Consider the following 26,989-nt stretch of genomic DNA (forward strand, 5'->3'; position numbering starts at 1 on the left):
TCCGGCTCCACCCTGTGTGAACCCTAAATAAACTGAGTTTACTGCTGAGTGTCATACAGCATGATCAAGCCACCACTTTGACCGTATTTGAAATGCTTTGCTGCCAGTTCTGTGTTCTTAAAGCTTTAGTGTGTAACGTTTTGATATTAATGAACATCTGTTACATTCAAGCCATTGCCAAATGAGTTGCTACAAAACTAATTAAGACTACCAGCTCCACACAACTCTCTCTGGATTTCTCAGTGTGACGATGTTCAGAAGATTGTGGCGTCCGGCGACTTTTCCGCGCAGAAACTGGAGTGAAGATAACGACCTCTTCTGAAGAGTCCATCATGTGTTTTTAATCCTCCGTGTCCTCCTTGGCTACTAGCAACTGCGTGGAGGAGGGTTGTGGGGGTGCGGGATCTCAGAAGGCTTGTATCATGTGGATGTGCCAGCAGTGTTGTTATCATTACTTAGAATTCCTCATGGGGGCGACAGAAACTACGCACTATAGCTTTAATTTTCATTGGATTGAAGCCATTTTTAGGCCTGTAAATTACATCAGTTGTCAGTGTTGGGGCTCCCAGGTTGGTTCTAACAACTGAAAATGATTTTTCTAATCTTATACTTCCACAAACTGAAGTAAAGCAGAATTACTTTTGGCTGGCTCCAGATTAAGAAACCAAAACACTACTTTCCCATGTACAAGCTGCCACTTTTACCTCAGCCCTGTGTGCTCCCCTCCCAGCAGCACCATCCCCTTTAAGACGAGTGATAAAAGTGCAGGCAGTGTGATAAGCAGCTGTAGCGACTTACGTGCTGTTGATAATCTGGAACCTTTCTCCTTTCCTGAAGCTGAGGTCGTCTTCTGTCCGCGCCTCGTAGTCATAAAGTGCCACAAAGAGGGTGACTCCTGCAGGAGGGATACAAACGTTGTCAGCACTCAGCAGATTAACGAGAGAAAATGAAGCTCAGAATCATGTTTAACTGAGGCCGCACTGGCAGCTGCAGCACACTGAGTACATAAGGATCCATCTCAGGTTTGAATATAAATCAGTCATGTTGACTTTACTAGGAACCAGTGGTGGAAGAAGTGTTCAGCTCCTTTACTTAAGTAAAAGTACTAATACCTCACTGTACTACAGCTTTCCTGTGCTTGAATCGGCTTCATAAAGGAAGAATAACCTTTGCAGAATCAAAATTCTAAGTTCAAAGTACCTGAAGTCACCTTCTCCCCAGTGAGTCTTATCTCCTGCATCTCCCTCCATTAATCCTACTAACTTTGCTCTCATCCCAGAAGTAAAAAAAAAAATATCATTAAAATATTTCCCAGTAGTACGTCTCTCACAGGAATATCTTCTCAGCCTTACTCCTGCTGTTTGCTTGCTTGTGGCAAACATGATAAAGAAATGTTGTCTCGTTGTAGGAAGTATTAAAGTGCTCATATTATGCTAATTTTCAGCTTCATAATTGTATTTAGAGGTTATATCAGAAAAGGTTTACATGGTTTAATTTACAAAAAACACCATATTTTTGTTGTACTGTACATTGCTGCAGCTCCTCTTTTCACCCTGTGTGTTGAGCTCTCTGTTTTAGCTACAGAGTGAGACATCTCACTTCTGTTCCATCTTTGTTGGGAGTCGCACATGCTCAGTAGCTAGGTAAGGACTACTAGCCAGTCAGAAGCAGAGTATGAGGGTGTGCCCTGACAGTACCTAGGTAAGGACTACTAGCCAGTCAGAAGCAGAGTATGAGGGCGTGTCCTGACAGTACCTAGGTAAGGACTACTAGCCAGTCAGAAGCAGAGTATGAGGGCGTGTCCTGACAGTACCTAGGTAAGGACTACTAGCCAGTCAGAAGCAGAGTATGAGGGCGTGCCCTGACAGTACCTAGGTAAGGACTACTAGCCAGTCAGAAGCAGAGTATGAGGGCGTGCCCTGACTGTACCTAGGTAAGGACTACTAGCCAGTCAGAAGCAGAGTATGAGGGCGTGCCCTGACAGTACCTAGGTAAGGACTACTAGCCAATCAGAAGCAGAGTATGAGGGCCCTGACAGTACCTAGGTAAGGACTACTAGCCAGTCAGAAGCAGAGTATGAGGGCGTGCCCTGACAGTACCTAGGTAAGGACTACTAGCCAGTCAGAAGCAGAGTATGAGGGCGTGCCCTGACAGTACCTAGGTAAGGACTACTAGCCAGTCAGAAGCAGAGTATGAGGGCGTGCCATGCTAGCAGCTAGGCGAGCATTATAACGTGTGTTCCAAAGTGACCACGTTTGTCTCTGAAGTAAAGGCTGGACTACAATAGAGCTGTTTGGAGCAGTTTGTGAACAGTGTTTTCTGTTGGAGATGGTAAGTTCCTTTGGGGGGGACTTTGGGCTTTTTCAATTTGTAAACCTATAACGTGCACAAAAAAGATATATAACACAATAAAGGAAAGGGGAAAAAAAGCCAAAAAGCATAATATGAGCACTTTAACAGATCGCAGCAGGAGGTTAACAATACAAATGAAAGAAAAACTAAAATTGTTAAACTACCCTTCTAGGTTTGGTGGGGAGAACATAAACATAACTAATAGTCCATGATGAGGAGAAGAAACTGAAGAAAATATTTGTACTAAAGAAATAATCTCCTCAGGGCCAAACTAAACCTAATCCGGCTCTCATTTCATCCATCTGTAAATGAACTCCCTGTCTAACCACTGTCAGGGAATAAGACACTGAGCCCTGTCCTGGTTGACTTGTGTGTGTTTCTCCTAATAGGGCTTTAGCTAGATCCCTACAACAAAGCCCCCAACGTCTCCTTCCAGGCAGCGCTGCGACCGTTGACGTCAAGGCACCTAACCCTAACCTTAACCCTTTATTATTTTATTTTACCTTTATTTATCCAAGTAAGTCGATTGAGAACAACCACAGTCTGATCTGCTGGCCAGTCTGAACTGAGCAGCTCCACTGGAGCGGTTGTGGTTAAGGTAATGAAGTGTAAAAGTAATGGTTAAAGGTTACTGCTCTTTCACTTTCCCCACCCAGATTTTATCCTGCGGGTCTGGGAATTGAACCGGCAACCTCCCAGTCCCAAACTCTCTTAATAAACAACAAAGTTTCAGCGCCTTTGATAGGGTGCAACATTGCCCTTCCATGCAAGTGTTTCTGCTTATCTCAGGCAAATCCACCGCCTGAACTGCATGAACTGACAGAAATGTGAATCCAGACACAAACTGTTTCAGACATTGGACGGGTCCACTGACAGAAGCTGGGATTTTGCGCTGCCTCAATCCAGTTTGACTCCGATCAGCAGGGCTGGACAGTAACTTTTTTGCTCACCAGCCACTGTGGCTAGTGGTTTTCCAAAGATACTAGCCACTTTTTCACATTTTCATTAGCAGCTATTTTGTGGAAAATTACGCTTTAATCGGTTTTATTTGAATAGAGTTGACTATGGTGTGCTACAATTAACTCAAAGAACCAGATTTACAACCCTTTTAAATGTAAATGAGTACTGTAAACACCTAAATCCAGACTACATAAAATATAACAATGCAGTCATCAAATATTCAGCTCTGATAATGTGTGTAAAACTCCTTTTTGTATGAAAAGGTGCAACCGAATAAGACAGAGATATAAAGAGTAGCTTCTAATGCATAGGCTAGGTGGTGCAGGGCTACAGAAGATTAGTTGAAAGTAGATAAAAGTGATGTGCAGCACTCCCGTGTCACTAAGCAGCCGGGAAGCGCTCTCTCTCTGTACTTCTTCTACAAACCTACACCTTATACAGTCTATGACCTGTGCAGACGCAACTGTTGCCTCGGCTTGCCATGTCACGTGCGCTCGCTGAACGGAGCTCTGGGGGATATTTTAAGGAATCGCCGCGGCTTGCTGGTCTGATGTGCCGTGCGGGCCACCGTACTCCGGCCGTGGGCTGCCGCTGCACACTGGGTCACAGCTGTGTTCCTGTGTCGGCCGGCGGCGCAGTAGGCTACTCCAGCCACCAGTGTTACAATATAAAGGCATGCCACCCGCCAAAAGTGGCTAGTGAAAGTGACAGTGTTACCCGCCACTGTCGAAATCTACCCGCATTTGGCGGGTTGGCGGGTGCTAATGTCAAGCCCTGCGGATCAGGCGGACTAAAAACCTCTCTAGATAAAGACCAATATCTCTACTGAGGCACCAGACTGGGAGCATCACAGTGGCGGAGACAGCACAATTTGTTTGCACAAAGGTACTGAAAAGTGTGTAACTTAAAGTTTTTGCACATTTTCCAAAAAGCTTCTCTAGTGATAACGGGGGAAACTGAAACTGTTTTCACACTACAGCAAGAGAGAAATCTGCCAGTGCAAAACTAGCAAAGTGTGAAACTACAGGGCAATACACTACTTTGGGGGTTATGTATTTTAATTGAATGCACTAAATACAGTTCTGCTGACTGAGGCTTCAGTAAATAGAAGAGATGCCCATCCCATTTGTACTTTAGACTAAATTAGTCATGTCATTTAGGAAAGATAAAACCTTACAACAGTCCCTTCTTGATGGCAGAGTATGGAGGAACTCCCCTTTAAAGTACCTTTAGCTATCCTAAAACACAAGCTCACTATTTAGACAACACAGCATCTGTACTCTGAATAGGATGCCAGTGTCTCGTAAGGAGACGCTGAATGAGTTCACTTTTTCATATAGGACCATTCATGCACAGAATGCAGCACAAAGTGCTTTACAATTCAGCAGAAAAAACTAAAACACAAAATCATACACATACACATGGGGGAAGGGAGAAAATGAGTGTTACTACATCTAAAATTAAGAGACAATCTTAAAAAGCCAAGTTATAGGCTATATTAAAAAGATACATTTTGAGTTTTTGTTTAAAACTGCCCACTGAGTCAGCAAGTCTAGAGGGTGTGTGTGTGTGTGTGTGTGTGTGTGGGTGGGGGGAGGGGGGGTTCCAACTTGTCTGATCGTGTCACTCTTGTATTTCTTGCACCATCACACTTCATTCAAAGTCGTGAAATTCCCAGATCTCAACAATTGATTTAGTGAGTAGTATTATAATTACAAATAGATGTGATAGCTACAATGATGAAACATGTAATAAACTGGAATTGGCCTTTAAAATCAATCTTAGTTTGAGTTGTCTCTTCTCATCACAGAGCACATGAGACAAAGGGAGCACTCAGAGTGGTTTGCTCAGCTCGGAGGCTGAAGCTGTTTCATGCCTCGGAGTGTTTGACAAATGGAAGTTGAATGGGCACTTCTTCAAAGTTCACTTAAACTCTCTTGATCACATTTTTTTTTATTTCCCAAGTCATTTGACTCCAGACTAAGGCTTTCTGGGTAACTGGGAGAGTGTTGATATGAAGAGGGTATGTGAGGGTCTCGCTGATAGGACTGCAGATAGGGAGGACCTGCTGCTATGCATGTGATAACGAACAGGGAGAATGGAGAGCCGACTGTCTGATTGAATCACTTCACAACTAGGGCAGGGTTTTAAAAAAATCCATTTTCTGACTCAAATCGATCTTCATTTGAATCATTCGATATCGTTTCATAAAATCCCAAATTTGATCTTTTAAGAGGCTCTAAGGAATCCATGTCATGCTAAATAATGGTAGCCTGGTCCTACCAGACTCTGGTAGATTTATTTTGTCCAGAGAGTCTGGCCTCTCTCCATTGACAAGTGTTAACTTCCTTGAAGGCGGGTACTCTGTTGAAGTTTAAAACTATTGGATCTGCCCAGAGCCACTCTGGATCTGCCATAACCAATCACTAATGTTTGGTTGTGACATATGTCATGCGCATGTGCAACGAGAGGGGAGACCGTCAAGGCTTATATTTAGCATTAGCATCGCTAGCGTTAGCCTTAGCCAACTCCTTGACCACTAACGGAGCGAGCTGGAAAATCAAACTGTTCCCGAACCCCGTGGGGAGGAGGGCCACAACATCATGGTCACAACACAACTCAGCAAAGATTGTTCTTGCTCGGGCTTTAACTTCTGGATATTCGGCAGCGTTGCCACAACGGACCGAATGGCTTCGCCAGTGCACGACCTCAACGTCATCGTTCTCAGCCACTCCCTCTGTTCGCTGATTGGACCGCCAGAAATTTAGCTGGAGAAAACCCAAGAATATACCGCGAACCCAGACGTAGTACTGAAGGGAAATGAAAATTGAGTGTAAGTACGAAGGAGGGAGGAGCCAGGCTAAAATAATGCTCCAAAGTCAGGCAAGGGAGAAACATGCCCATTTTCACAGATGTACGGCTTTAGATATATCGTATCTGCATCATACCCTCTGCACGGAAGAAAACACTTACTAGGGTCTGTGGTGTCGACTGCTGTAGTGTGTTCATGTAAAATAATAAAAAAAAGTAGGCCATAAAAAAAGTACATTAATGTAACTGCTTTGGGATCAATTCTTAATGTCGACATTTATATTTTTAATAATTCACCAGGTTAGAGAGTTCCTCCTTGTACAAGTTACAGCACGAGTTGTCTGAGAATCTCTGTCACAGCCAAGCAAAATTGGTAATATAACAGAATAAACCTAATCAAATCAATATCGAATCAAATCCAAAAATCTAATCGGTACCTCGTGAATAGGAATTGAATGTATTCAGTGTCAAATCAGTGACGATGTATATCCAGCCCCATTCACAAAATAACAAGACCCTGAATGCATCACAGCTGTGGTTTGCACTGCTTGTATGTTCCATTCGGTTAGCAGGCGTTAGGTATAAACTGCTTTATTGATTCATCTCAGAGTCGTCTGCTGGGATCTTACCCAATTAGCTACATAAGGTCATAGGACTAGCTGTGAATTTCCATTCGGGGAAAATGACATTAGCAAAAGATCAACTGATAATCAATAAGATTTCCGATGCCAACTGTAGTTTGGGTTCTTCTGCGGTGTGACTGAGCGGCATGATGGTGGCTGTTAGGCAAACTAGATAGGCAGCTGTGTTATGAAAGGGGTTGAGAGGGAAGGGCGGCTTATGTCCAAATTTCCCCACCAGAAGAAAATTAAAAAGCTAAACTCTATCTGCTCCCCTTTCTGCTCCGCTGCCACTGAGTGGATTTGGATTATACAGCGCAGAAAATAATCCACACTTTGAGGGAGAGGACTCCTGCTAAGTTGAGTGGAAATGCTGAGTTCCTCTGCAGAGCAGCCTGGGCTCAGTCAAACATAAAGGATATCCTGAGTTGGAATATTCCCCACATAAACAATGATCCCGGCACACAAAGCCCTGTGCTAATGCCAGCCGGACGTTCCTGACAGGGCCGGGCTGGGGTCGGGGCTGTGAGTGAGGATTGTCAGAATTTTGGGATGCCACAGGAAGTCTTTATCTGCACAAATAATCCCAAAGAGTTTGTGCTTTTGCATTCCGAGGTGTTTGCGTTGTGTGTGTGTGTGTGTGTGTGTGTGGGCGGCTGTGTGCGAGAATCACTGGGTGCATAAAATGCTGTAACTGCGTGGGAATGAAGTGAATAGAAATGACCTTCACACTCCGGTTTGTGTTGCAGATACTTTCCCTGTTCTGACAAAACAATAAAGACACATTGCTCTAAGAAGTACCCTTCGAATGAATGACTTCCTCCTTCTGTGTTCACTGCAAACAAACACTTGCCTCTCCGAGCTCTGACTGTCTCTTCAACTTGCTCCTGCAGAGATTTTGAATGGATGACCACTCCTCACCTTTGATTGTCATTTGTGGTAACCCCGGAGATGCTCAGGGTTCTACTTTACTTCTGTGGTCATTTCTTTTACCTTTATTTAATCAGGGTAGTTTCGATGCAATGATTTCTTTATCCATCACATTCAAGTCTGCGTAGAGTCAAGGTTGGCGGGGACAGACACTAGGTCTACCAATCATTGGACTTTGCCACCGCAGTTCGTTTCCAGTTTCATATCAAGTCAACGTTGGTTTCTTTTAACCAAGGCCACGATCCTTCCCTGACCGTGACCTAGCTGTTACTGCTGTCACCATGAAGATGAAGGCCCCTAACCTTTATGAAGTAGTTCTTTTAACCAAAACTACAATCTTTCTCTAAACCTAATCAAGCTGTTTTTGTCCCTAAACCTATCCAAACGTTAAACATAGCGTTAATCATACATAGCACATAAAACAGCATGTTAACGTACCTACACATGAGGCCGGTTAAATGCTGCTGTGCTCCTTACTCTTCAAAATGACTGCTACCAACACACTGTCTGCCCATGATGACATGTAGCTACATGTTTACTTTGTCTCTCCTTCCCTACGGCCGACACTCTGGCAGCCTGCCAGCTGCTGTCAATCAAAAACTAGTCTCGCATTGCCGGACCTTCCTCCACAGCACTTGGAGGACGGTCTGGCTAGTCCACACAGTACTCCGGGATGGGAGAAAAACGCCCTCTGGTTTATTGCCGTTTCTTTAATCCAATCACAATCGTCTTGGGCGCAATGACAAAATAGTCTCAGGAAGGAACTTGTTTTGGTGGAACATGTGTACGTTCAAAAGTAGTTTTAGTCGTTCAACAGAAAACTCAGATTGGACAGATAGTCTAGCTAGCTGTCTGGATTTACCCTGCAGAGATCTGAGGAGCAGTTAACCATAGTCCTCAGAAATCGACCGGAGGTTAGAACGCCAACACAAAGAAAGAGGAAGGGGACGGACATCTGGCGGGTCTTCAGCGGCACCAGAGCAATCCCCTAAATGAATCGTCATCCATATAGACTAATCTACAACAGACAGGGACACGCCCCTTCTGATATATGCCCAAAGACCCCTTTTCTTCCTTTTAATAATAAAAAACTATTTACAAAATGTTTGAAAAACCCATTGACATTATTTTTGAGGATAAAGGATGACTAAATGTGATTTCAGTTGGACTTCAGTACATAGCTACAGTATATCTTTATCTATCTATATGTGAGCAGAAAGTGCAAAAATAAAATTTGGATTGACTGACCACAGAGGCGTCGTTAGGCCCGGGCGTCCCCGGTTACAGCTGCGAATGTTTAATGAATAGCCCCGGATCTCTCGCTCTCTCTCACTGTTCCCCCATTTACTGAAATGGGTCCGGGCTAAGCTCCGAACATCCTCGAGTCCTAGAAACGCCCCTGACTGACCATGACTGTTCCTCACTAACTTTGAACATCACATATCCCTTACCTGTCCCACCACGAGTCCTCAGGGTTCCAGTGTGAGAGGAAGTACTGACCCCCCCGAAGACGGTCATCCCCTGTCCAACGGGGGCGTGGAAGTTGTTGTAGTTGGGGATGGCGGTGACCCCGAAGCTGGGGTAGTGCTGCGGCGTGGGGTCGGCCCCATATCGGTAGCCGGCTCCCTGGGAGATGCTGGTGTCTCGGTCGTCTGTGAGTTTGGTTGCTTCCTTATCCTTGCATTGCACACAGCCCATTATCTATAATCTGTGGACGACAAGAGAAAGAAAAGTTGGGTTAGATGAAACTGACGGGAAATGGCTAGAAAAACCTAAACGCTTTACTTTAAAACAGAAAGAAAGAAAGAAAGATGAAAACTTCAAGGGATTTATATAAGACGTGATAATGGGAAGGAGAAATAACAACAGACTAAAAGAGCCTTAATGCAGGCAATGAATTCAACTTATACACTATAAGCTGGACGATGGATCGATAGGATGAAACATGCTGTCTGGCCACGCTCAGCCGCTCTGCACAACAAACTGAACTGAACACATCACACTGCTTTCTCTACAGATGACATCCTTCCACTGATTAGCACTCTGCTCTGGGAGGCAGGGAGCTTTTGTTTATAGCCTGACACACAACTTGGTCTCTGGATGACTCACACAGTGTGTGTGTGTGTGTGTGTCTCTCTTGGTCAGGAGGAATAACGGCTCCTGTAACACTGATGTCAGGGAGGCTGGCCGGAGAGAGGGGGAGATGTGGAGGCATGGCGCTGTGCTGTCAACATCACCCTGTTGATCCTCATGGAGACTGGTGGGAGGACAGAGTGGTGGGAGGACAGAGTGTCGGCTTCTGGACGCTGGTTTAGTCATGGAGCCGAACAATCAAAGTCAGCCTGACAAGCCGAAAGCAAGAATATTTACCTGTCATTCGCGTGTTGGACACCATCAAAGCATTCAACTATATTTTTTAAAGTGCAATGTGTCTACCGATACATCCTCTCCCATAATCCTCTTTATAGAAAACGTTTGACTGTAGTGCAGGGTAAGCTGCAAATTCTGACTTTAAAAGCTGGAATTCTAAATTGCAAATACAGCTACTGTACCTTACTTTAAAGATTAAAATAATGGTCAAAATTAAAGCAGCAGAGGCCGAGATATCCTGACTTTTAGTCCGACTATTAGCTTAAGCTCCACAAATGCTGGACCGGCCTGTGATAAGATAAGACATTGGGTTGCAATGAACCAGGAATCCATCCACTGTAGACCACTAGAGACGAAAGAATGTTTCTGTTGTACACATGTGCTTGTAGGGAGTTATGTAGATACTGCTCCAGACTAAAGTCTAAAAACATCTTGAATTACTTGCTCAATAGTTTATTTATGACTAAGCTACATGTAGGATGGTCTTTCCCTCGGCAAAATAAAATGCTCAGATTTGAAAAAAGACACCTGCCACACCCCAGAGGGGGTACGAGATTACCCTTGGACAATGTTTTGTACTCCCAGAGGAATGATTGCCATCTAATTGTTTCTCTGCAAAACAAGGATGAAATACCAGTGTCCGCATGGTGTATCAGCGCAGACACAACGGGCGATAAATCCAGGCTCTCCTTGGAAGACAAAGTGCCGGTCTGGCCTTCAGCTCCAGTCCTCAAATGTGTCACTTGAGAATATATTCCACTCCCTGCTCTTTCTTTCTTCCCCCTGCCTTGCCTCTGTCTTCTGGCTCAGTCACCTCATCTGACTGCAGCCAAAAGCAGGACATGTATTCACTTGTGACACACTGAGGACAGAGAGATGAATAACAAAAGAGGAGTGGGGGCTTCCCCTTCTTAGCAGCAGCAATAAACAAGTGGAGGATCAGAGGGCGGAACCACACTCTTCTACAAACTGACAATGTCACTGACAAACAATAACCACTCTGAATAAGAGTCACCACAGCCCAATCTAATGACAGAAAGTAACCCGACAGTAATACAATGACACAATATCCATCTACTGATCCGTCGTCATCCGCTTATCCAGGGTCAGGTCGCGGGGGCAGCAGCTCCAGCACGGGACCCAAACTTCCCTTTCCCGAGCCACATTAACCAGCTCTGACTGGGGTATGCTGAGGCGTTCCCAGGCCAGGGTGGAGATATAGTCCCTAAACCTAGTCCTGGGTCTTCCCCAAGACCGCCTTCCAGCTGGACGCGCCTGGAACACCTCCCTAGGGAGGCTTACTGGGGATTTTCACCGAATGCGGAACGGCTGCGGACCGGCTCCACTGCGTGTCGGCTCCGTGCTCCGCTGTCCTTCAATACCCAACAGGTCCGGATTTGTTGCGTTGCGGCCATGACTGACAGCTGAAGTCACGAGGACCCACGAGATCTCACAAATTCACGTAGAATAGAACCACAAAACCAACAACAGTTTGTTTCCATCCAGATGAGTAGAGGGGAAACAACTCTGTGCTGTGTTTTCAAGGTGTAGTGCAGGGAAATATGATCCGCCGTGAACACGGTGTATTTTATTTTGAAAATTAACCGGATGTTTTATTTTGCTTCTGTGCTCGACTTCCTGTCCCGCACTATCTGCCCTGTGCTGAATTGCTGCGGAGCTCTCCGGCATCCGGCAGCTGATCCGCAGACGTTCCGCAACCGGTGGAAATTGGGGGTTAGGGCGCATTCTTATGAGATGCCCAATCCACTTCGACTGGCTCCTTTGGACGCAAAAGAGCAGCGGCTCTACTCTGAGTTCCTCGCGGATGTCTGCGCTTCTCACCCTATCTCTAAGGGAGACGCCAGCCACCCTCCTAAGGAAACCCATTTTGCATGCTTGTAGCCTGGATATCGTTCTTTCTTTTAACGCACAAGCGTTCTGTGATTTGGGCCTTGGGCCGATCGTAGGTCTTTTTGAATGAATGGCAAGTTGAGTTTCAAAGCCCTTCCAGATGGTTCTCTCCACAAGACTAAAGTTATTTGCGTTTACTGTCAATGTGAATTGAATTTCCACCGGAGTACATTAAAGGTCCAATGTGTGGGAATTTCTCCCATCTAGCGTTGAGATCATATATCAATCAACTCTCTCACACCACGCAGTTCAAAGTACGTATTACAGCTATGGTAGCCTTCACGCTTCAAAAAGACGCTCTCTTGCTCTTTTCAATATCCTTTTTCTTTTTCTGGGCGAAGAAGATGACTCCCGTTTCTGAAATTTGGATTTTGAATACGTGTGGTCCTCCATGTTTCCTTCTTCAAACTTGCCGGGGCCGGGAAGCTACGATACCCGTTAGAAGCATTAGCAGCAGCTGTGAGTTTATCATGTGACAGAGAAAACGTGAAAGGCGGAGCAGTATGTCCTGTATGTCCCTTACCAGCTAACGTATTTCAAGATGGAGCATGAATATGGAGCGTCTACCCCAGGTCATGCAAACGCAAATGTAACATTTCAAGCCAATAGGAATACTTGGAATTGATGGTGGAGGTAAATATTCATGAAAAAGGACAAGTTTGTGAAGGGCAACACAGATTTAGATAATGAACAACTAAACACGTTACACACTGGACCTTTAAGTCTAAAATACCACTTGAGCATTAAAAACTTAAAATACCCATTTAAAGTCCATTCAGAACAGATACAAATTTTTTTATTCATTTGTGATTTATCGCGAACTATGGACAATCATGTGTTTAATAGTGATTACATTTTTTTTATTGATTGACAGCCCTAAGAAAAAAAAAACTAATCTAACATTATCTATTTACTCTTTGATTTTAGCTTTTGTCTTTTTTTAATGTCATGACATCCCCAAAGGCTCTGAGAAAATGTGATGGTTCTTATAGACCAAACGATTCATCGAAAACATAATCAGCAGATTAGTCAATTGTTAAAACAGTAATTAGTTGGAGCCCTTATTACACTGCTAGGCCTGTAACAATTATTACATTATTGTCTAATTGTCCATTTTTATTTGACATAATCGCGGTTTCTTTGTTAAGCCACAATTACATTAGCTAAAGTCTTAAGGCTCTGTGCGGACGTCCATGTACCGCCAATTTTATTTATTTTTTTGCGACCAAATGTTGCCAATAGTAGCGTAGCGATCTACTGTGCGTGTGTGGAACGCGTCCTCCAAGTGGATAGTACTGTATAAACAGACCTACTGTCTGTGTACGCGTCCGTTCCGGAGTATAATCGAGCCTTTAAGGTGCCGTTTGGTTTTGGACACCTGCACTAGCAAAGAAGATCTGTATCACATTTGTGCTCCTCGTAATTGACCCGTGTCAACAACCTGGCATCAAACCCAGGGTGAAATGGGCGTCTCACACATGAAGCAGTGGTGCAGCAGCAGCACACGCCACGACAGCTCTGTCAGTGGGGGGATGTAACCCCTTGTGACAGGACGCGGGGCAGGCAGGGCGCCAGGCAACAACAGCAGCAATGAAACGCTCAGTGCAAGACTGCAGAGCATCTCTAATCCTATATGCTCACAGCACCGACCAAAAACTGCTCTGCATTGGTACTCTTTACATCAACACCTGAGTGGCAGAGGCAGACTGAATCGGCTTTTGGAAGGGAAACAAATCCCTCTGAGCCGGATAGACAGCTGTTCCTGTCCAGTTGTTAAATGATCGTCTTTGGAGGAGGGGTGTGTTTTCAGGGATAGATGTGGCTAAGCATTACAGGTGGTCATATCATATGGAGCTGCATGTAGGTGGTTTTGATTCTGACTAGGGGCCGATCATAAGTGACAAAAACAATACACAGGGAGTATTTCTCACCACTGCATTATGTAAAACAGTGTGGAGGCACTGCTGTCACCCAGAGTGACACTACACATCAAGCAGTCAGTACCGCCTGGATCTGCTGCTACCAGAGGGCCAGTTGGAGTTTTTCAAATCTATTCTCTGCTGACAGAGACAGACACAGCCCCAAGAGACAGAAAAGCCCTAAATAGGAAGGTTACTTTCAAAACTAGATGATATTGCAGGCCTAATTAAGGAAAATGACACATGTAGGATATAAATGAGAGAACGGGGACATGTCCCTACATAGCTAGCTGGCTAGATCCTTTGCTACATCCATGAAAAATAGTAATAAATAAATGCTGGGTGGACTAGCCAGACCTTCCTCCGCAGAGCTGTGGAGGAAGCTCTGGCAATGCGAGACTAGGTGCCCATAAATCAAATGTATTATACTATTATTGCTATTATTATTATTATATGTGTTCCCGTGATTCTCGCGTGATCTCGTGATATTGCGAGAATTCAGCTGCCGTGCAAGGTTTATGTTTAAAATATCCCCATCAAAATCCTTACGTACCCAACAATAATCCAACAAATAGCACATTCTGTTATTCAAGTCCTGTGTTTTTCTGACCAACTCTGATCAATTAGATTAATCGTTTGAGCAATCAGATTAGTGGATTCATGTTAAATGCAATCTGCCTCAGTCCAAAGAGCCGTGACAGTTATAAGCCCTGTTTGTCTGACTCCTTCCTTCCAGCCTTCTGCAGGCCCGGTAAGGGCCGAGGCTCATCGCTGATTGCTCTCTTTGAACTGAAGGCTCTTTCATCTCTTTATTTCCCTCTTCCTTCCCTCCTTTTCACGCAGCCCTCTCTGCTGATTAATTATTCCTCCTTGGCAGAAAAAAGCCGCCACCTGCTTGCCGTAGGGGCTGTTTTGCTGTTAACTCCCCCAGTCTCTCACTCCTCGTCCCAGAGGGCTGCAAGGAAACAGCTCCTGAGGTGATTAAAGCCTCAACCAAAACTGAGGCCATTCATCGCATGGTTTCACTAAAATCAACCGTCGCAAAGAGTCTTTTAAAATGCATACACTTTCATACAAGCTAATATATTTTAATTTTCAGTATCAGGGTTTATATCAGACCAAGCAACTCCTCCCATGTTTTAGCCACTTTCAACATGAAATCTGGGAAAAATCCAATTACAGAGCAGGACGTGACCAGCAGTGGAGTCTGATCTATAATAAGTTAACTCAAGAGGCTATTCATATAACACTGGATGGACAGAATTCATTAGGTTCTTTAATTGGAGCCAAAGACCCAAAGCATCTGAACATGTAAAGAGTGTGATTTAAAGAGATGGAAATCGATTAACTCAACATTAAATAAGGTGGCGTCCACCTGTGCTCCATGACTAAGAAAAGCCAGGAGGGTGAAGAACACGATATATGGTTTTCTTACTGTCACTGCAATATCGACGGGTGCAATAAACACATTTGAAAAGGCTGCAAAAGACACATTTTTTGAACTGAGTACACTTAAGTATCTGATTATTTATCGCACGTAATATCGTTATCGCAATATTCAACAGCATTATCAAATATCGCATAATTTCCTCATATCGTGTAGCCCTAATCATTTTTGGGGTTGGGGGTTAATCCAATGGCACGCACCCGTCCACTCTGGGTGAATAATTCATGGGGTGGTTGTGCAGAGCTGAAGGTATGTCATTGCGTTTTGGGGGCAGCCGTCGAGGGAGTGGCTGCATCTATATTTGATGTGGAGGTGATGGGGTGGGAGCAGAGAAAGGAGGGGGGCTCTGGGTGGTTATGAAAAAGGTGGAGGGTACACTGTCTAAATATCACATATTAACCCCTCAGGGAAGGCTTTTTCCATCCCTTTGGTCATTGGAAGTCTGAAGTGAACCCAGACGGTATGAAAACACCTCCGGCTCCGGGAGAGTGGAAACAGGCCGGGTGGAGAACTGAGAGGCGGACTAATAATATGTTTCACACAGATTGGGACATACATGTGGGAGCATATATCCTTGACAAGGACACATTTAATGTACAACAACGCGTTGCAATTTGAAACCGTGTGGCTGGAGACAGACTCACTTCACTAAACCTGGCAGGTGCAACAAATGCACAGGTAACTGTGACGAATGATAAAGGGATGTAGGAAGGTATCAACAATAAGAGGAGCCAGCAGTTCAGATGGAGAGCAGTTCCTGGAGCCTTCTTTTACCCTGCTCAGCCAGCACGGCCGCTGATAATGCAACCAAACCTGCTGTTTCTCAGCCTGTTGTGGTCCACACAACACATCATGAAATAATTATTCACTTTACAGTCCCTGTGCTGTGCCCTTCATCAGGAGGAACACCAAAATAGACAGATAGAGAGAGAGAGAGAGAGAGAGAGAGAGAGAGAGAGAGAGAGAGAGAGAGAGAGAGAGAGAGAGAGAGAGAGGGAGGTCTGTATGGCGTTATGAGAAAAATATTACAGGGGCAAAGGAGGAGGGCATGGAGCAGAGGAGGAAGAACAGTGACTTATGGGGGGGGTGGTGATTGAATGGATAGACAGGAAGATGGGGAAGAGGAGGAGTGAGCGATCAGACTCTTGACAAAGGGAGCAGGCTAATGATGGGCTCCGGGTGTCTGCTAGGGGAAAGCCTCGTCTCTGCACTCCCAGCATGCCGTCCTGCCAGTGTCATGCAGCATACACACACACACACACACACACACACAGATGGAGGGATGTACCCACACAAGCATCAAATGCACCCACTAAACACATCCTCTCTCTATCGCTTCCTCTTTCATTTATTCACATTCATATAGAAATAAGCTACAAGCATGCATACAGCCAGCAAACTACTTAGTTATCGCCACAGCTGCAAGCCACTGTAGGCTTCAGTTCAGGCATCAACATGGCAGCAGCATCCTGACAGAAAGCTGGCTACCACAGTCGACCCATCAGTTCAACCGCAATATTTATTCCACCTAAAAGTGTCCAATCACTTGGCTGAACACTGGCTCCTCATCACATCCATATCCTGCTGTGAAGGTACATCATTAGTAATTGTTCACTGAAGAGCAGAGTGTGTAGGAGAAAGATGAGGAGCAAGAGGGAAGAAAGGAAAAGAGAAATCAGAATCTACTGTAGGGGCGGGCATGCCTGGTGAACTGGTAACTGTGAGGGAAATGACTTATCTTTATTGCATCCATTGTTAATTTCGTTGACGAAGACTATGACGAAAAATATTCGTCAACGAACCTTTTTCACGGACGAAAACTAAATAAAAACTAAATAAAAAGTCAGATATGATGACGAAGACTGTGACGAAATATAACAGACACTTCAGTGAACAAATAAAAATGAGACGAAGATGTTAGGGAGGGACGAATGGAGAAGAGATCCAATCAGAACCACTCTTTTTTGTGGGACAAGTTGGGAAGAGATCCAATCAGAGCGAGTCTTTGAGGGCAGGTTGATTCATGCGGAAGCAGCAGAGCCATTTTAAAAAGCAGCAGCAGGTACACAGGAGGACCAGGACGTTTTCACAACAGTTAGGTTGTTTACATCATACTTAGTTGTGTTTAGTTACACAGCTCTGGCTGATTTCAGTTGACTTCGCTCGTTAGCAACACGCTAACGTTTTGCAGCGCACCCGGTCAGGGCAATGACACGTCTCATGAACAACAGAAATGTCAGAGCTAGGTCTAGGACGAACCAGTAAATCTGTATTGCATATTAAAACCTTAATACCATTCCATAACAGACTGATGGATACTTCCAATGACCAAACATTCTGGAGAAACATTTAATCAACTAAATCCACTGTAGATTTAGTCGACTAAAATCTGCTAATATTTGGTCGACCAAAACTAGACTAAGACTAAAAGATTTCAGATGACTAAAATAAGACTAAAACTAAATGGTGTTTTATTCAAAAGACTAAGACTAGGACTAAATCAGAATTTGCTGTCAGAATTAACACTGATTGCATCTGTAGTAGTGTTTAACCTCTGTGTTTGATTATTGTGGATCGTGTGTGAAGATTCCTCTGAGAGAAGTTTTCTGATCTCGTACGCCTTGGCCGGTTGGAGATCAACCAGACGGCTTGGTAAGTGGTAACATCCCAGACGCTGATGACCAGCAGCCTTTGCCGAAGGGAGTACGGACAGAAGAAGAAGAGATAAGACTGTCCCAAGAACCGATAACTCCTCATCTGGATGCACTATTGGAACTTAAAGGACAATTCTGGCGCAAAATGAACCTAGAAGTTAATAACACGTGTGTACCGAGGCGACCGTTCTCTGGGATCTGTTTTCATGCTAATCGAATGAGACCAGTTTTAGCGCAAACTACTAATTAGCTTATGAAGCTAGTCGTCGGGGCATGCGGAAGTAAAAAGAAATCTCTATTTTTCCATCACTAACAAGGCTCAAAATATCACCAGACTTCAACGGTAGCATAACGAGGGTCCCTACATGTAAACAGAAGCATTGAGAACTTTGTAAGTGTACAGACAGTTTATTAAAAAGACAGATTATAAAGACAGTAGCGTTCACGTATACAGACGGCCGCCATCTTGGGAAAACAGTCACGACCAACAACGCCGTGCTTGAGCTATGTTACTGGTTACTGGTTGCACGGCGTTCGTCGTTCAACTGGTCGTGACCCAAGATGGCGTCTGCCTGTATACGTGAACGGCATTGTCTTTATAATCTATCTTTGTAATAAACTGTCTGTACACTTACAAAGTTCTCAATGCTTCTGTTTACATGTAGGGACCCTCATTATGCTACCGTTGAAGTCTGGTGATATTTTGAGCCTTGTTAGTGGTGTAGAAATAGAGATTTCTTTTTACTTCCGCATGCCCCGACGACTAGCGTTATAAGCTAATTAGTAGTTTGTGATAAAACTGGTCACATTCGATTAGCATGAAAACAGATCCCAGAGAACGGTCGCCTCGGTACACACGTGTCATTAACCCCTATATTATAAAGGCAATGCCGTTCACGTATACAGGCAGACGGCATCTTGGGTCACGACCAGTTGAACGACGAACGCCGTGCAACCAGTAACCAGTAACATAGCTCAAGCACGGCGTTGTTGGTCGTGACTGTTTTCCCAAGATAGCGGCCGTCTGTATACGTGAACGCTACTGTCTTTATAATCTGTCTTTTTAATAAACTGTACACTTACAAAGTTCTCAATGCTTCGGTTTACATGTAGGGACCCTCGTTATGCTACCGTATTAACAGAAACTATTTAGTTCAATCATTGGTTAAAAAAAGTAGTGAAAAAAACTATTCTAGGGAAAAGAATCGATTCTTAAATCATCGCTAAAAAATCACGACATGCGATGTTTGATTTTTTTCCCCACCCCTATTATATACTGGGATGTTTGGTTTGATGTGGTTGATCATTTTATTGCCGTAATATCAGCACTATTGATATTATTATATAGATGTGCATATCAGTAGGCGTACATGCTTGCAGCTATGAATGTTCCTTAATTTCTTTTGAATGTCTGTCTGAAATCCACACATTTGGAGTCATAAAACATCATGTTATTTGCATACATGCGATGTTAAATGAGAAAGTTTCGGCAGGGTTAGCAACAGTAACTAAGGGGGCCGCAGTGAGGTGTTAAGTCAATTAGAATAAATTCATTGTGAGCCAATAGAACTGTGGATTGTATTTTTGTTTTAACATAAAATAGGGAGTGTTATCCAGACTTTGGAACACAATGTTAAATAGAAAGTGTATATGTTTTCACAGTTATTTGTGTGGTTTTAAGTAAAGGGAGGATTCTGCTCGGCATGTTGTGGCTCAGGCAGGCCTGGCTTGGTGCTGCCAGGTCACTGAGATCAGCTGGCACATCACAGAGAAAATGCTGCCGACACAACACCGCCGCCGCCGCTGCTGCTGCAGCAGCTGTGATCCGTGATCTGTGCCTCCCCAAAAACACGTTGCTGCGGTGAGTGAAAGTACACACAGCTGACCAGAAGTATTCAGATCCTTTACTTAAGTAAACATACTAATACCACAATGTAAACATACTCATATTCAACAGCATTATCGAATATTGCATAATTTCCTCATATCGTGCAGCCCTAATAAAAAAAGCTTGGGGGGGCTTGGCGTTGCTGCGGTGAGGGAACAGCTGACCAGAGACACTGATACAACCTGCGGTGGAAGAAGTATTCAGATCCTTTACTTAAGTAAACATACTAATACCACCATGTAAACATACTCTGTTACAAGTAAAAGTTATATTAGTTACTTAAGAAAAGTATGTAAGTATCATCAGGAAAATGTAAAAGTACTCAATGCAGAACAATCCTCCCATTGTGGACTTGTAGCCGTTATATTGTTGGCTAGAATAAAACATCAGATTTTATAAACTACATGTGTTTTGTGTGCAGCCCAAATTTGTACAGTACTTGAGTAAATGTACTTACAGTTACATCCCACCACTGGTTACAAATGATTTATAACGTTCGGACAGTGTCAGTAAAAGAGGAAATGTGGAGAGGAAAGGAAAAACTAAAAATGTCCAAATTTCGGATGACTGTCGGACCTCAATATGACACGAGGAGCTGCTAGCGGCCTCCCCGAGGTCAACTTTAAAGAGCTAAGTTTTAACCTTAAGTAAGCATTCCTGCAATTCAAAGGCTAGCTCCTGCACCACCAGCTGGTTTTTAAAGAGGCTGGGTGGAGTAGAGTCTATAAAGTGAAGGATCTGGGCGACATGATGTTGTTTTCACGGCTCTTTTTTGATTCTTTTTTTTACAGCACGTGTCCCTGCAGGAGGTCTGCCTGAGGATGCTCCAACCCCCTTCATTAAAAATCTTACTACTATACTAATACTTGAAGGTATCGACATAATCGTGACATGACACTGTCATAACTATGACATGACACGGTCATGAACGTGTCATAAACGTTAGAAACAAGTCATAAACGTTTATGACTTCTGTCATTAAGTGTCATTCGGTTTTTGTCATGACAAGTTGACATTGTTTGGGTTGTCTTGATTATGACAACTTGACATTAATCAAAGTGACGTTACCAGAAGTTGTCTTGGTCATGACAAGTTGACATTAAATTAGTTTGGAATGTCTTTGTAATGACAACTTGACATTAACCAGGATGACATTACCAGAGGACGTCTTTGTCATGACAACTTGACATAATGTTATCCTGTTTAATGTCAAGTTGTCTTAATAAAGACACTCCAAAGAAATGTAATGTCAACTTGTCATGACCAAGACAACTTCTGGTAATGTCACTTTGATTAATGTGAAGTTGTCATAATCAAGACAACCCAAACAATGTCAACTTGTCATGACAAAAACCGAATGACACTTAATGACAGAAGTCATAAGCGTTTATGACTTGTTTGTATGTTCATGACAGTGTCATGTCATAGTTATGACAGTGTCATGTCACCATTATGTCGATACCTTCAGGTAAAGTGTTACCGAGTGGGGCTAGAGTGCTGTCTAACTGCCTGTCAATCACTGCTCATGCACACGCATTCATTCTACCTTGTGGAGGGAGGGGCTTAGGAGACCGTGTTGGGTCTTTAGCGGAAAGGGGGGAGGGAGTGAGAAGTTGTCAATGTTAAACATTTTTGGCTAAGTCCTGGATCTTCACAGTCCTACCTACAGCACCTTTAATGTTTCCATGGTGACTATCCAAAATTCTGATACCACGGAACCAGCACTGGAATTGTTTCCCCCTGACTGATTATTGGTCCCCATTATTTAATAGTTACTCTCCTCTCCGGTATGAGCTGCGAGCTGTCAAAGCTGGAACAAGCCTCCCTCCTGCCGCCCGGCTCGTCTGTGTTTTGGCTGGGGGAGGTAGAGAGGCCACATGCTCGTCTCCATCTCTTCCTGCTGACTGAGCGCAGATCACAACAACACGGGCCTCAAACAGTCCTGCTCCCTGGACCAGGGTTGGGCTCCTTTTTGATTTTAACAAATTCCAATTCCGATTTTCCGGATGGCCAGTTACCGTGGCAGCAGAACATGCAGATAAATGTCTTCCTCAGAACAGACAGACGCTGAAAATAGACCCATGAAAGAGTCGTCTCATGACTTGCTACGTTTTTTTCAGATAGTATGACACAAAAACGTCATGGCAACTGTTTCTAAGCATCACAATACAACTTTGTATGTGGAATTGTGGCCAAAATGCATTTTGAATCACAAGTCAAAGCATTCACTGTCATTGCAGTTTGAACTATTTGAATTGAAATCACATGCTTGGGTCACATGCTTGTTGTTGTTTTATTTTCGATTCAGTGATTTACAGTTTTACCGTAGCCTGACGTGGTCTGATTCTGCTCCACTGGGCTGTGATTATGGGGCGTGTTTCAACCGAACCAGGAAAGGAAATGCCTCTGCATGCAATTGGATAGACCTACAACCAATCAGAGCAACGGATAGACCTACAACCAGTCAGAGCAACGGATAGACCAACAACCAATCGGAGCAACGGATAGACCTACAACCAATCGGAGCAACGGATAGACCTACAACCAATCGGAGCAACGGATAGACCTACAACCAATCGGAGCAACGGATAGACCAACAACCAATCGGAGCAACGGATAGACCTACAACCAATCAGAGCAACGGATAGACCTACAATCAATCGGAGTACCGGATAGACCTACAGCCAATCGGAGCAACGGATAGACCTACAGCCAATCGAACAGCGGATAGACCTACAACCAATCGAGAGCATAGCGGATAGACCATACAACCAATCGAACGCGGATAGACCTACAACCATCAGAGCAACGGATAGACCTACAACCATTAGAGCAACGGATAGACCTACAACCATTAGAGCAACGGATAGACCTACAACCATCAGAGCAACGGATAGACCTACAACCATCAGAGCAACGGAGTATGTGACGTTGCCGAATCCCGTAGGAAGGACGGCAAAAACATCTTTCCGATCGACCAATGCCTTGATCGCGGTTCTCTGTTTCTCTTTTTAAATGAATGCGCTGTCGATATCTTCTATAACAGACGCGATGGTGGAATCTACACATCTCAGTTCTCCAGCGGCAGCCATCTTTGTTGTAAACAAATTCAACCCACGCGCTCTTTGGTGACGTGGTTGATTACATTACTGTTGATCATCTGTCCGTCATCATATAAAGCCCGCCCTGACAATCTGATTGGTCCGAACAGCTCTGGTTGGAGCATAGTTCCAAGTCCAGACCGAACTTCCCGACCTCAAATGTTGTGGGCGGGGCTAAGTGTGGCTGGCATCCAGGCTAGGGAAACAAGGGGTGCGTCTGAAATTGCATACTCAGCACTACATACTCAATATGCATACTATCGTCCAGTATACTTTTGTGTAAATAAACAGTAGTGTGGATCTTTTTCGGACGCACTGAGCTGTAGTTTTCAACGTCACTTCCTGAGAGCCTCCTTGCTGTTGAAGACGTGTAACCATGGTAACCCCTGTCAACCTCCAGCCTAGCGGCATTGCTAGATAACGCTTAAATGACTGAAAGAGGTGAATAACTACACCAACAGCTGTTTAAATATGTAGAAATGTAAATTAGAGCGTTATTGACATTACAGAGCTCCTTTGTTTCTGTCCGTTTGTCTGTCATGAACATTGTCGTTACTACCGCATTGCATTGTGGGATACTTATGCCTGCGTAGTGTCCAGTGTTAGCATACTGTAAAAATTGACCGGAAATAGTATGCAATTTGCGTACTTTTGGTTTCATACTAAGATTTCGGACATACAAAAATATCTCACATACTGTTTGAGCTACTAAATAGCATGTTATAGTGTGTATATAGGACGCAGCCAAAACCTGTTAAATTTGGATTCAAGACCACATTTTCCAAACAATTCCAATAAAAAAAAATTCTGAAACGATTCCAAGTTGGAACGGGTTCTCGATGCCCATAATTCTCTCTCTCTCTCTCTCTCTCTCTCTCTCCTCGCTGCTCCTGCCAGTCAAATTGGAGGTGGGCGGGACCAGTGGTGACACCATTGTGTCAGGGCAGCTCAGCTTCAGCAGCAATACTGCTAGGAGCTGAGGGAGGATGACGGTGGACACCTACTGCTGATGGAAAAAGATACAGAACCATCAAAACCTGGACTTACAGACTGAGGAACAGCTTCTTCCCCATAGCTGTAGCCTCCATCAACACCCCCCTCCCCCCCATAGACCTTTTTTCACAGCAGACATGTTGACATGTCATAGTAGGAAAAGCACAGGTGTATTCAAAACCATTAACGATGGCTGCATTCCACTTAGGAGAGGTCCTGGTGTTGTTCATGCTGACTCACTGAAATAGCTCACTGGGACACTTGATGGAACTGAGCCATCGTTAAGGTTATCAGTTTCAGCTGTGCTTTTCCTACAATGACAAGTCAAAATGTCTGCTGTGAAAAAGGTCCATTCAATGAGTAATCGTGTTATATAATCAGGATTTCAATATTGATCAAAATAATTGTGGTTTTGTACATAATCGATCAGCCCTATATGAACATGCATTTTCTTTATTTTTCACAATTTCATTAAAGAACTAATGTGTCGTTGAGCTTATTTGTGTCGCAGGTCTGTTTTCGAGTCAATATGTGCAGGCTCTCAGCCAATATATCTTCTATTTGTTTTTATGGCGAGGTAATAAAAGTGGCTCCAGATGCTCCGTGTGCTGTGTTCTCCTCGTCGTCTGGCTTTTATTGGGACGAAGAAAAACCGTGAAAGCTGGAAGAGAAGGCTCGTGAGCCTTCATTAAATGGCCTAGAAGGTTACAAACATGTCAGCCAGAGGCGCGCTACCGAGTGCCCTGCTTGATGTGAGCCCTGCAGACGTGTGCTGACAGCTGACCTTCTGTTAATAATGCAGCTCCCCCCCCCCACACACTCACACACTCAATCCTTCCTTCCCCTGGGCTCAGGATGAATCAACACCAACACATATATTCATCTGTCCCTTGGAGGAAACAATTCATTATCTTTGACTTTTATTCAGGTGCTTTTCGTCGGTGGTACGCGGCAGGAAACACTTTACATTTTCTTTTCTTTTCAAATTTTGCGACATTCATTCATTTTTATACCTATATATATATATATATATATATTAGGGCTGTCAAACAATTATTTTTTTTAATTGCGATTCATCGCTGAATTTCTATAGTTAATCGCGATTAATCGCATGTTTTATCAAATGATTAGAATTCTATTATTTTGCATTTCAGAACAGTTTTTAAGTCCATATTAACAATCGAAAGCTATTCTTACCAGTGGATCTTAATTGGGAATCAAATGAATGCAAAGAAAGTTACTTTATAAACTTGATTTTAAGATTTGTATTTGTTTAGTATTTATTTACTGTAAACAAAAGAAAAATGTCTGAATCTGTCATTATTGCACAATTCAGAACATGCCGACCGTAGTACGTCTTTAAGACCCGAGTCCTCTACGATGCTGACAGGTCTGCAGTTAGTTGCCACCCGTTTCGCAAGAGCTGTAGTCATTTTTTAGGATTTGGTTTCATCCACAGGTCGGCGAGTAGCACTCTCCAAAATACTGCTTTGCCTGAGTGGGTAGCATGCTAGCAGCTAGCATCACGTTAACTGTACTACTATGCTTAGCTCGTAGGTGGTAGCTCAAGCTTGACGTGCTGCGGTGATATTTTAATTTGGCTTTACACAACGTGCATATGGCTTTGACTTGTCTACGAGCTGTCCGGGAGTTTTGGAAAATAAAAAGCTCCATTCAGGATTTCATTGCTGCTGTCTTTCTCCATCATGCCTGCAGCCTGCAGCAGCAGGATGTGTTAGGAGGAAGTGGCAGCTTGATGAGAAGTAACGGTGCTGCAAAGGGTCAAAATAGTAGCCTGTTAGGCACGACGCAAAGCCGAGTGAAGTGTAAAATAAATTAATAAATGCCGGCATGCATTTATTTGGTCTACTGTTTGAGCCAGAGAAAGGCATTTTCTTATTTTTAGGTATTGGCACAACTTTACATATTTTCCATGCTTGCAAACATATATTTTCCATAAAACACATATGAATTATATGAGCAATAGTAGGAGCAATGATTAAACTATTGGCTTAAGCAACTTATATTAAATATAGTCAACACCAGGTGGTTTGATTTTACAATTCATCAGAAGTAACTCCACTTCAGAACCACTGACACTCTTTGTTTTACCTTCCATCATCTTATTTATCAATGTATTTGATAAATCTGTCTTGTGTGACTGTGTAGTATTTTTAAGGTTATTTATTTTATTTATGAAATAATTGAAATGATTGGCTATATCACTTGGTTTAGTAAAAGATTCACCTTCATTTTCTAAATAACCTGGAGTTGATTTATTATTTCCTCTTAATATATTATTCAATGTATTCCATAATTGTTTACTAACATGTTTTATTTCTGTAATTTTCTTATTGTAGTACAATTTTTCTCTTCTTATTTAACTTAGTTACAAAATGTCTAAGTTTACAATATATTTGCCAGTCTGATTTGAATTTAGATATGATTGCTGCTTGTTCAGCTAGATCTCTCTCTGTCATAAGATCTTTTCATTCTTGATCCAACCACGGGGTGTTGACATTTCAAACAGTAAACCTTTTTATTGGTGCATGATTTTCTACGATTGTCATTAAAGTTTGATCAAAAAGCTGAAATGCTTTCTCTGGATCCTTTTGTAGAAATACCTCGGACCAATTTGCATGTCTGATATCATCTTCATATTGTAATTGATTGAATCTTCTAAATGACCTTTTCATTATTACTTTTGGACCCGATTTAGGAACTTTTGTTTTCCTTACAATTGCAATAAGATTATGGTCACTACAACCAACTGGCACAGATAAGCAATATGAGCAAAGTTCTTGTCTAGTTATAAACATGTGGTCAATACAGGAAGCTGATTGAGTGCCATCCCTTTTTATACATATTCTAGTCGGTTTATTAATTACCTGTGGTTATCCACATGCCGTTGCTGTGCTTATTAATTTGATTTTCCTAGGACAGTCAGAATAATTCCAATGTATGTTGAAGTCACCCATTACGTAAGTTTCAAGATTCATACTACTAGCATGATCTAGCATATCACATATTTTG

General features: G+C 43.3%; 1 protein-coding gene across 5 annotated transcripts in view; it reads right to left on the minus strand.

Moving 5' to 3' along the window:
• The window catches only part of fynb (FYN proto-oncogene, Src family tyrosine kinase b), a 110,793-nt gene that overhangs the window by 44,072 nt on the left and 39,732 nt on the right, over window positions 1-26,989 (minus strand). For all 5 annotated transcript variants that reach the window (XM_078274738.1, XM_078274737.1, XM_078274741.1 and 2 more), the window contains 2 exons: window positions 9,125-9,381; window positions 799-895 (listed from right to left, as the gene is read on the minus strand). In XM_078274738.1, coding sequence (XP_078130864.1) covers window positions 799-895; window positions 9,125-9,371 — 344 coding nt within the window. In that variant the 5' untranslated portion in view covers window positions 9,372-9,381. The remainder of the gene's footprint in view (window positions 1-798; window positions 896-9,124; window positions 9,382-26,989) is intronic.

The sequence above is a fragment of the Sander vitreus genome, chromosome 18 (assembly GCF_031162955.1).
Source record: "Sander vitreus isolate 19-12246 chromosome 18, sanVit1, whole genome shotgun sequence".
NCBI classification, from domain to species: domain Eukaryota; kingdom Metazoa; phylum Chordata; class Actinopteri; order Perciformes; family Percidae; genus Sander; species Sander vitreus.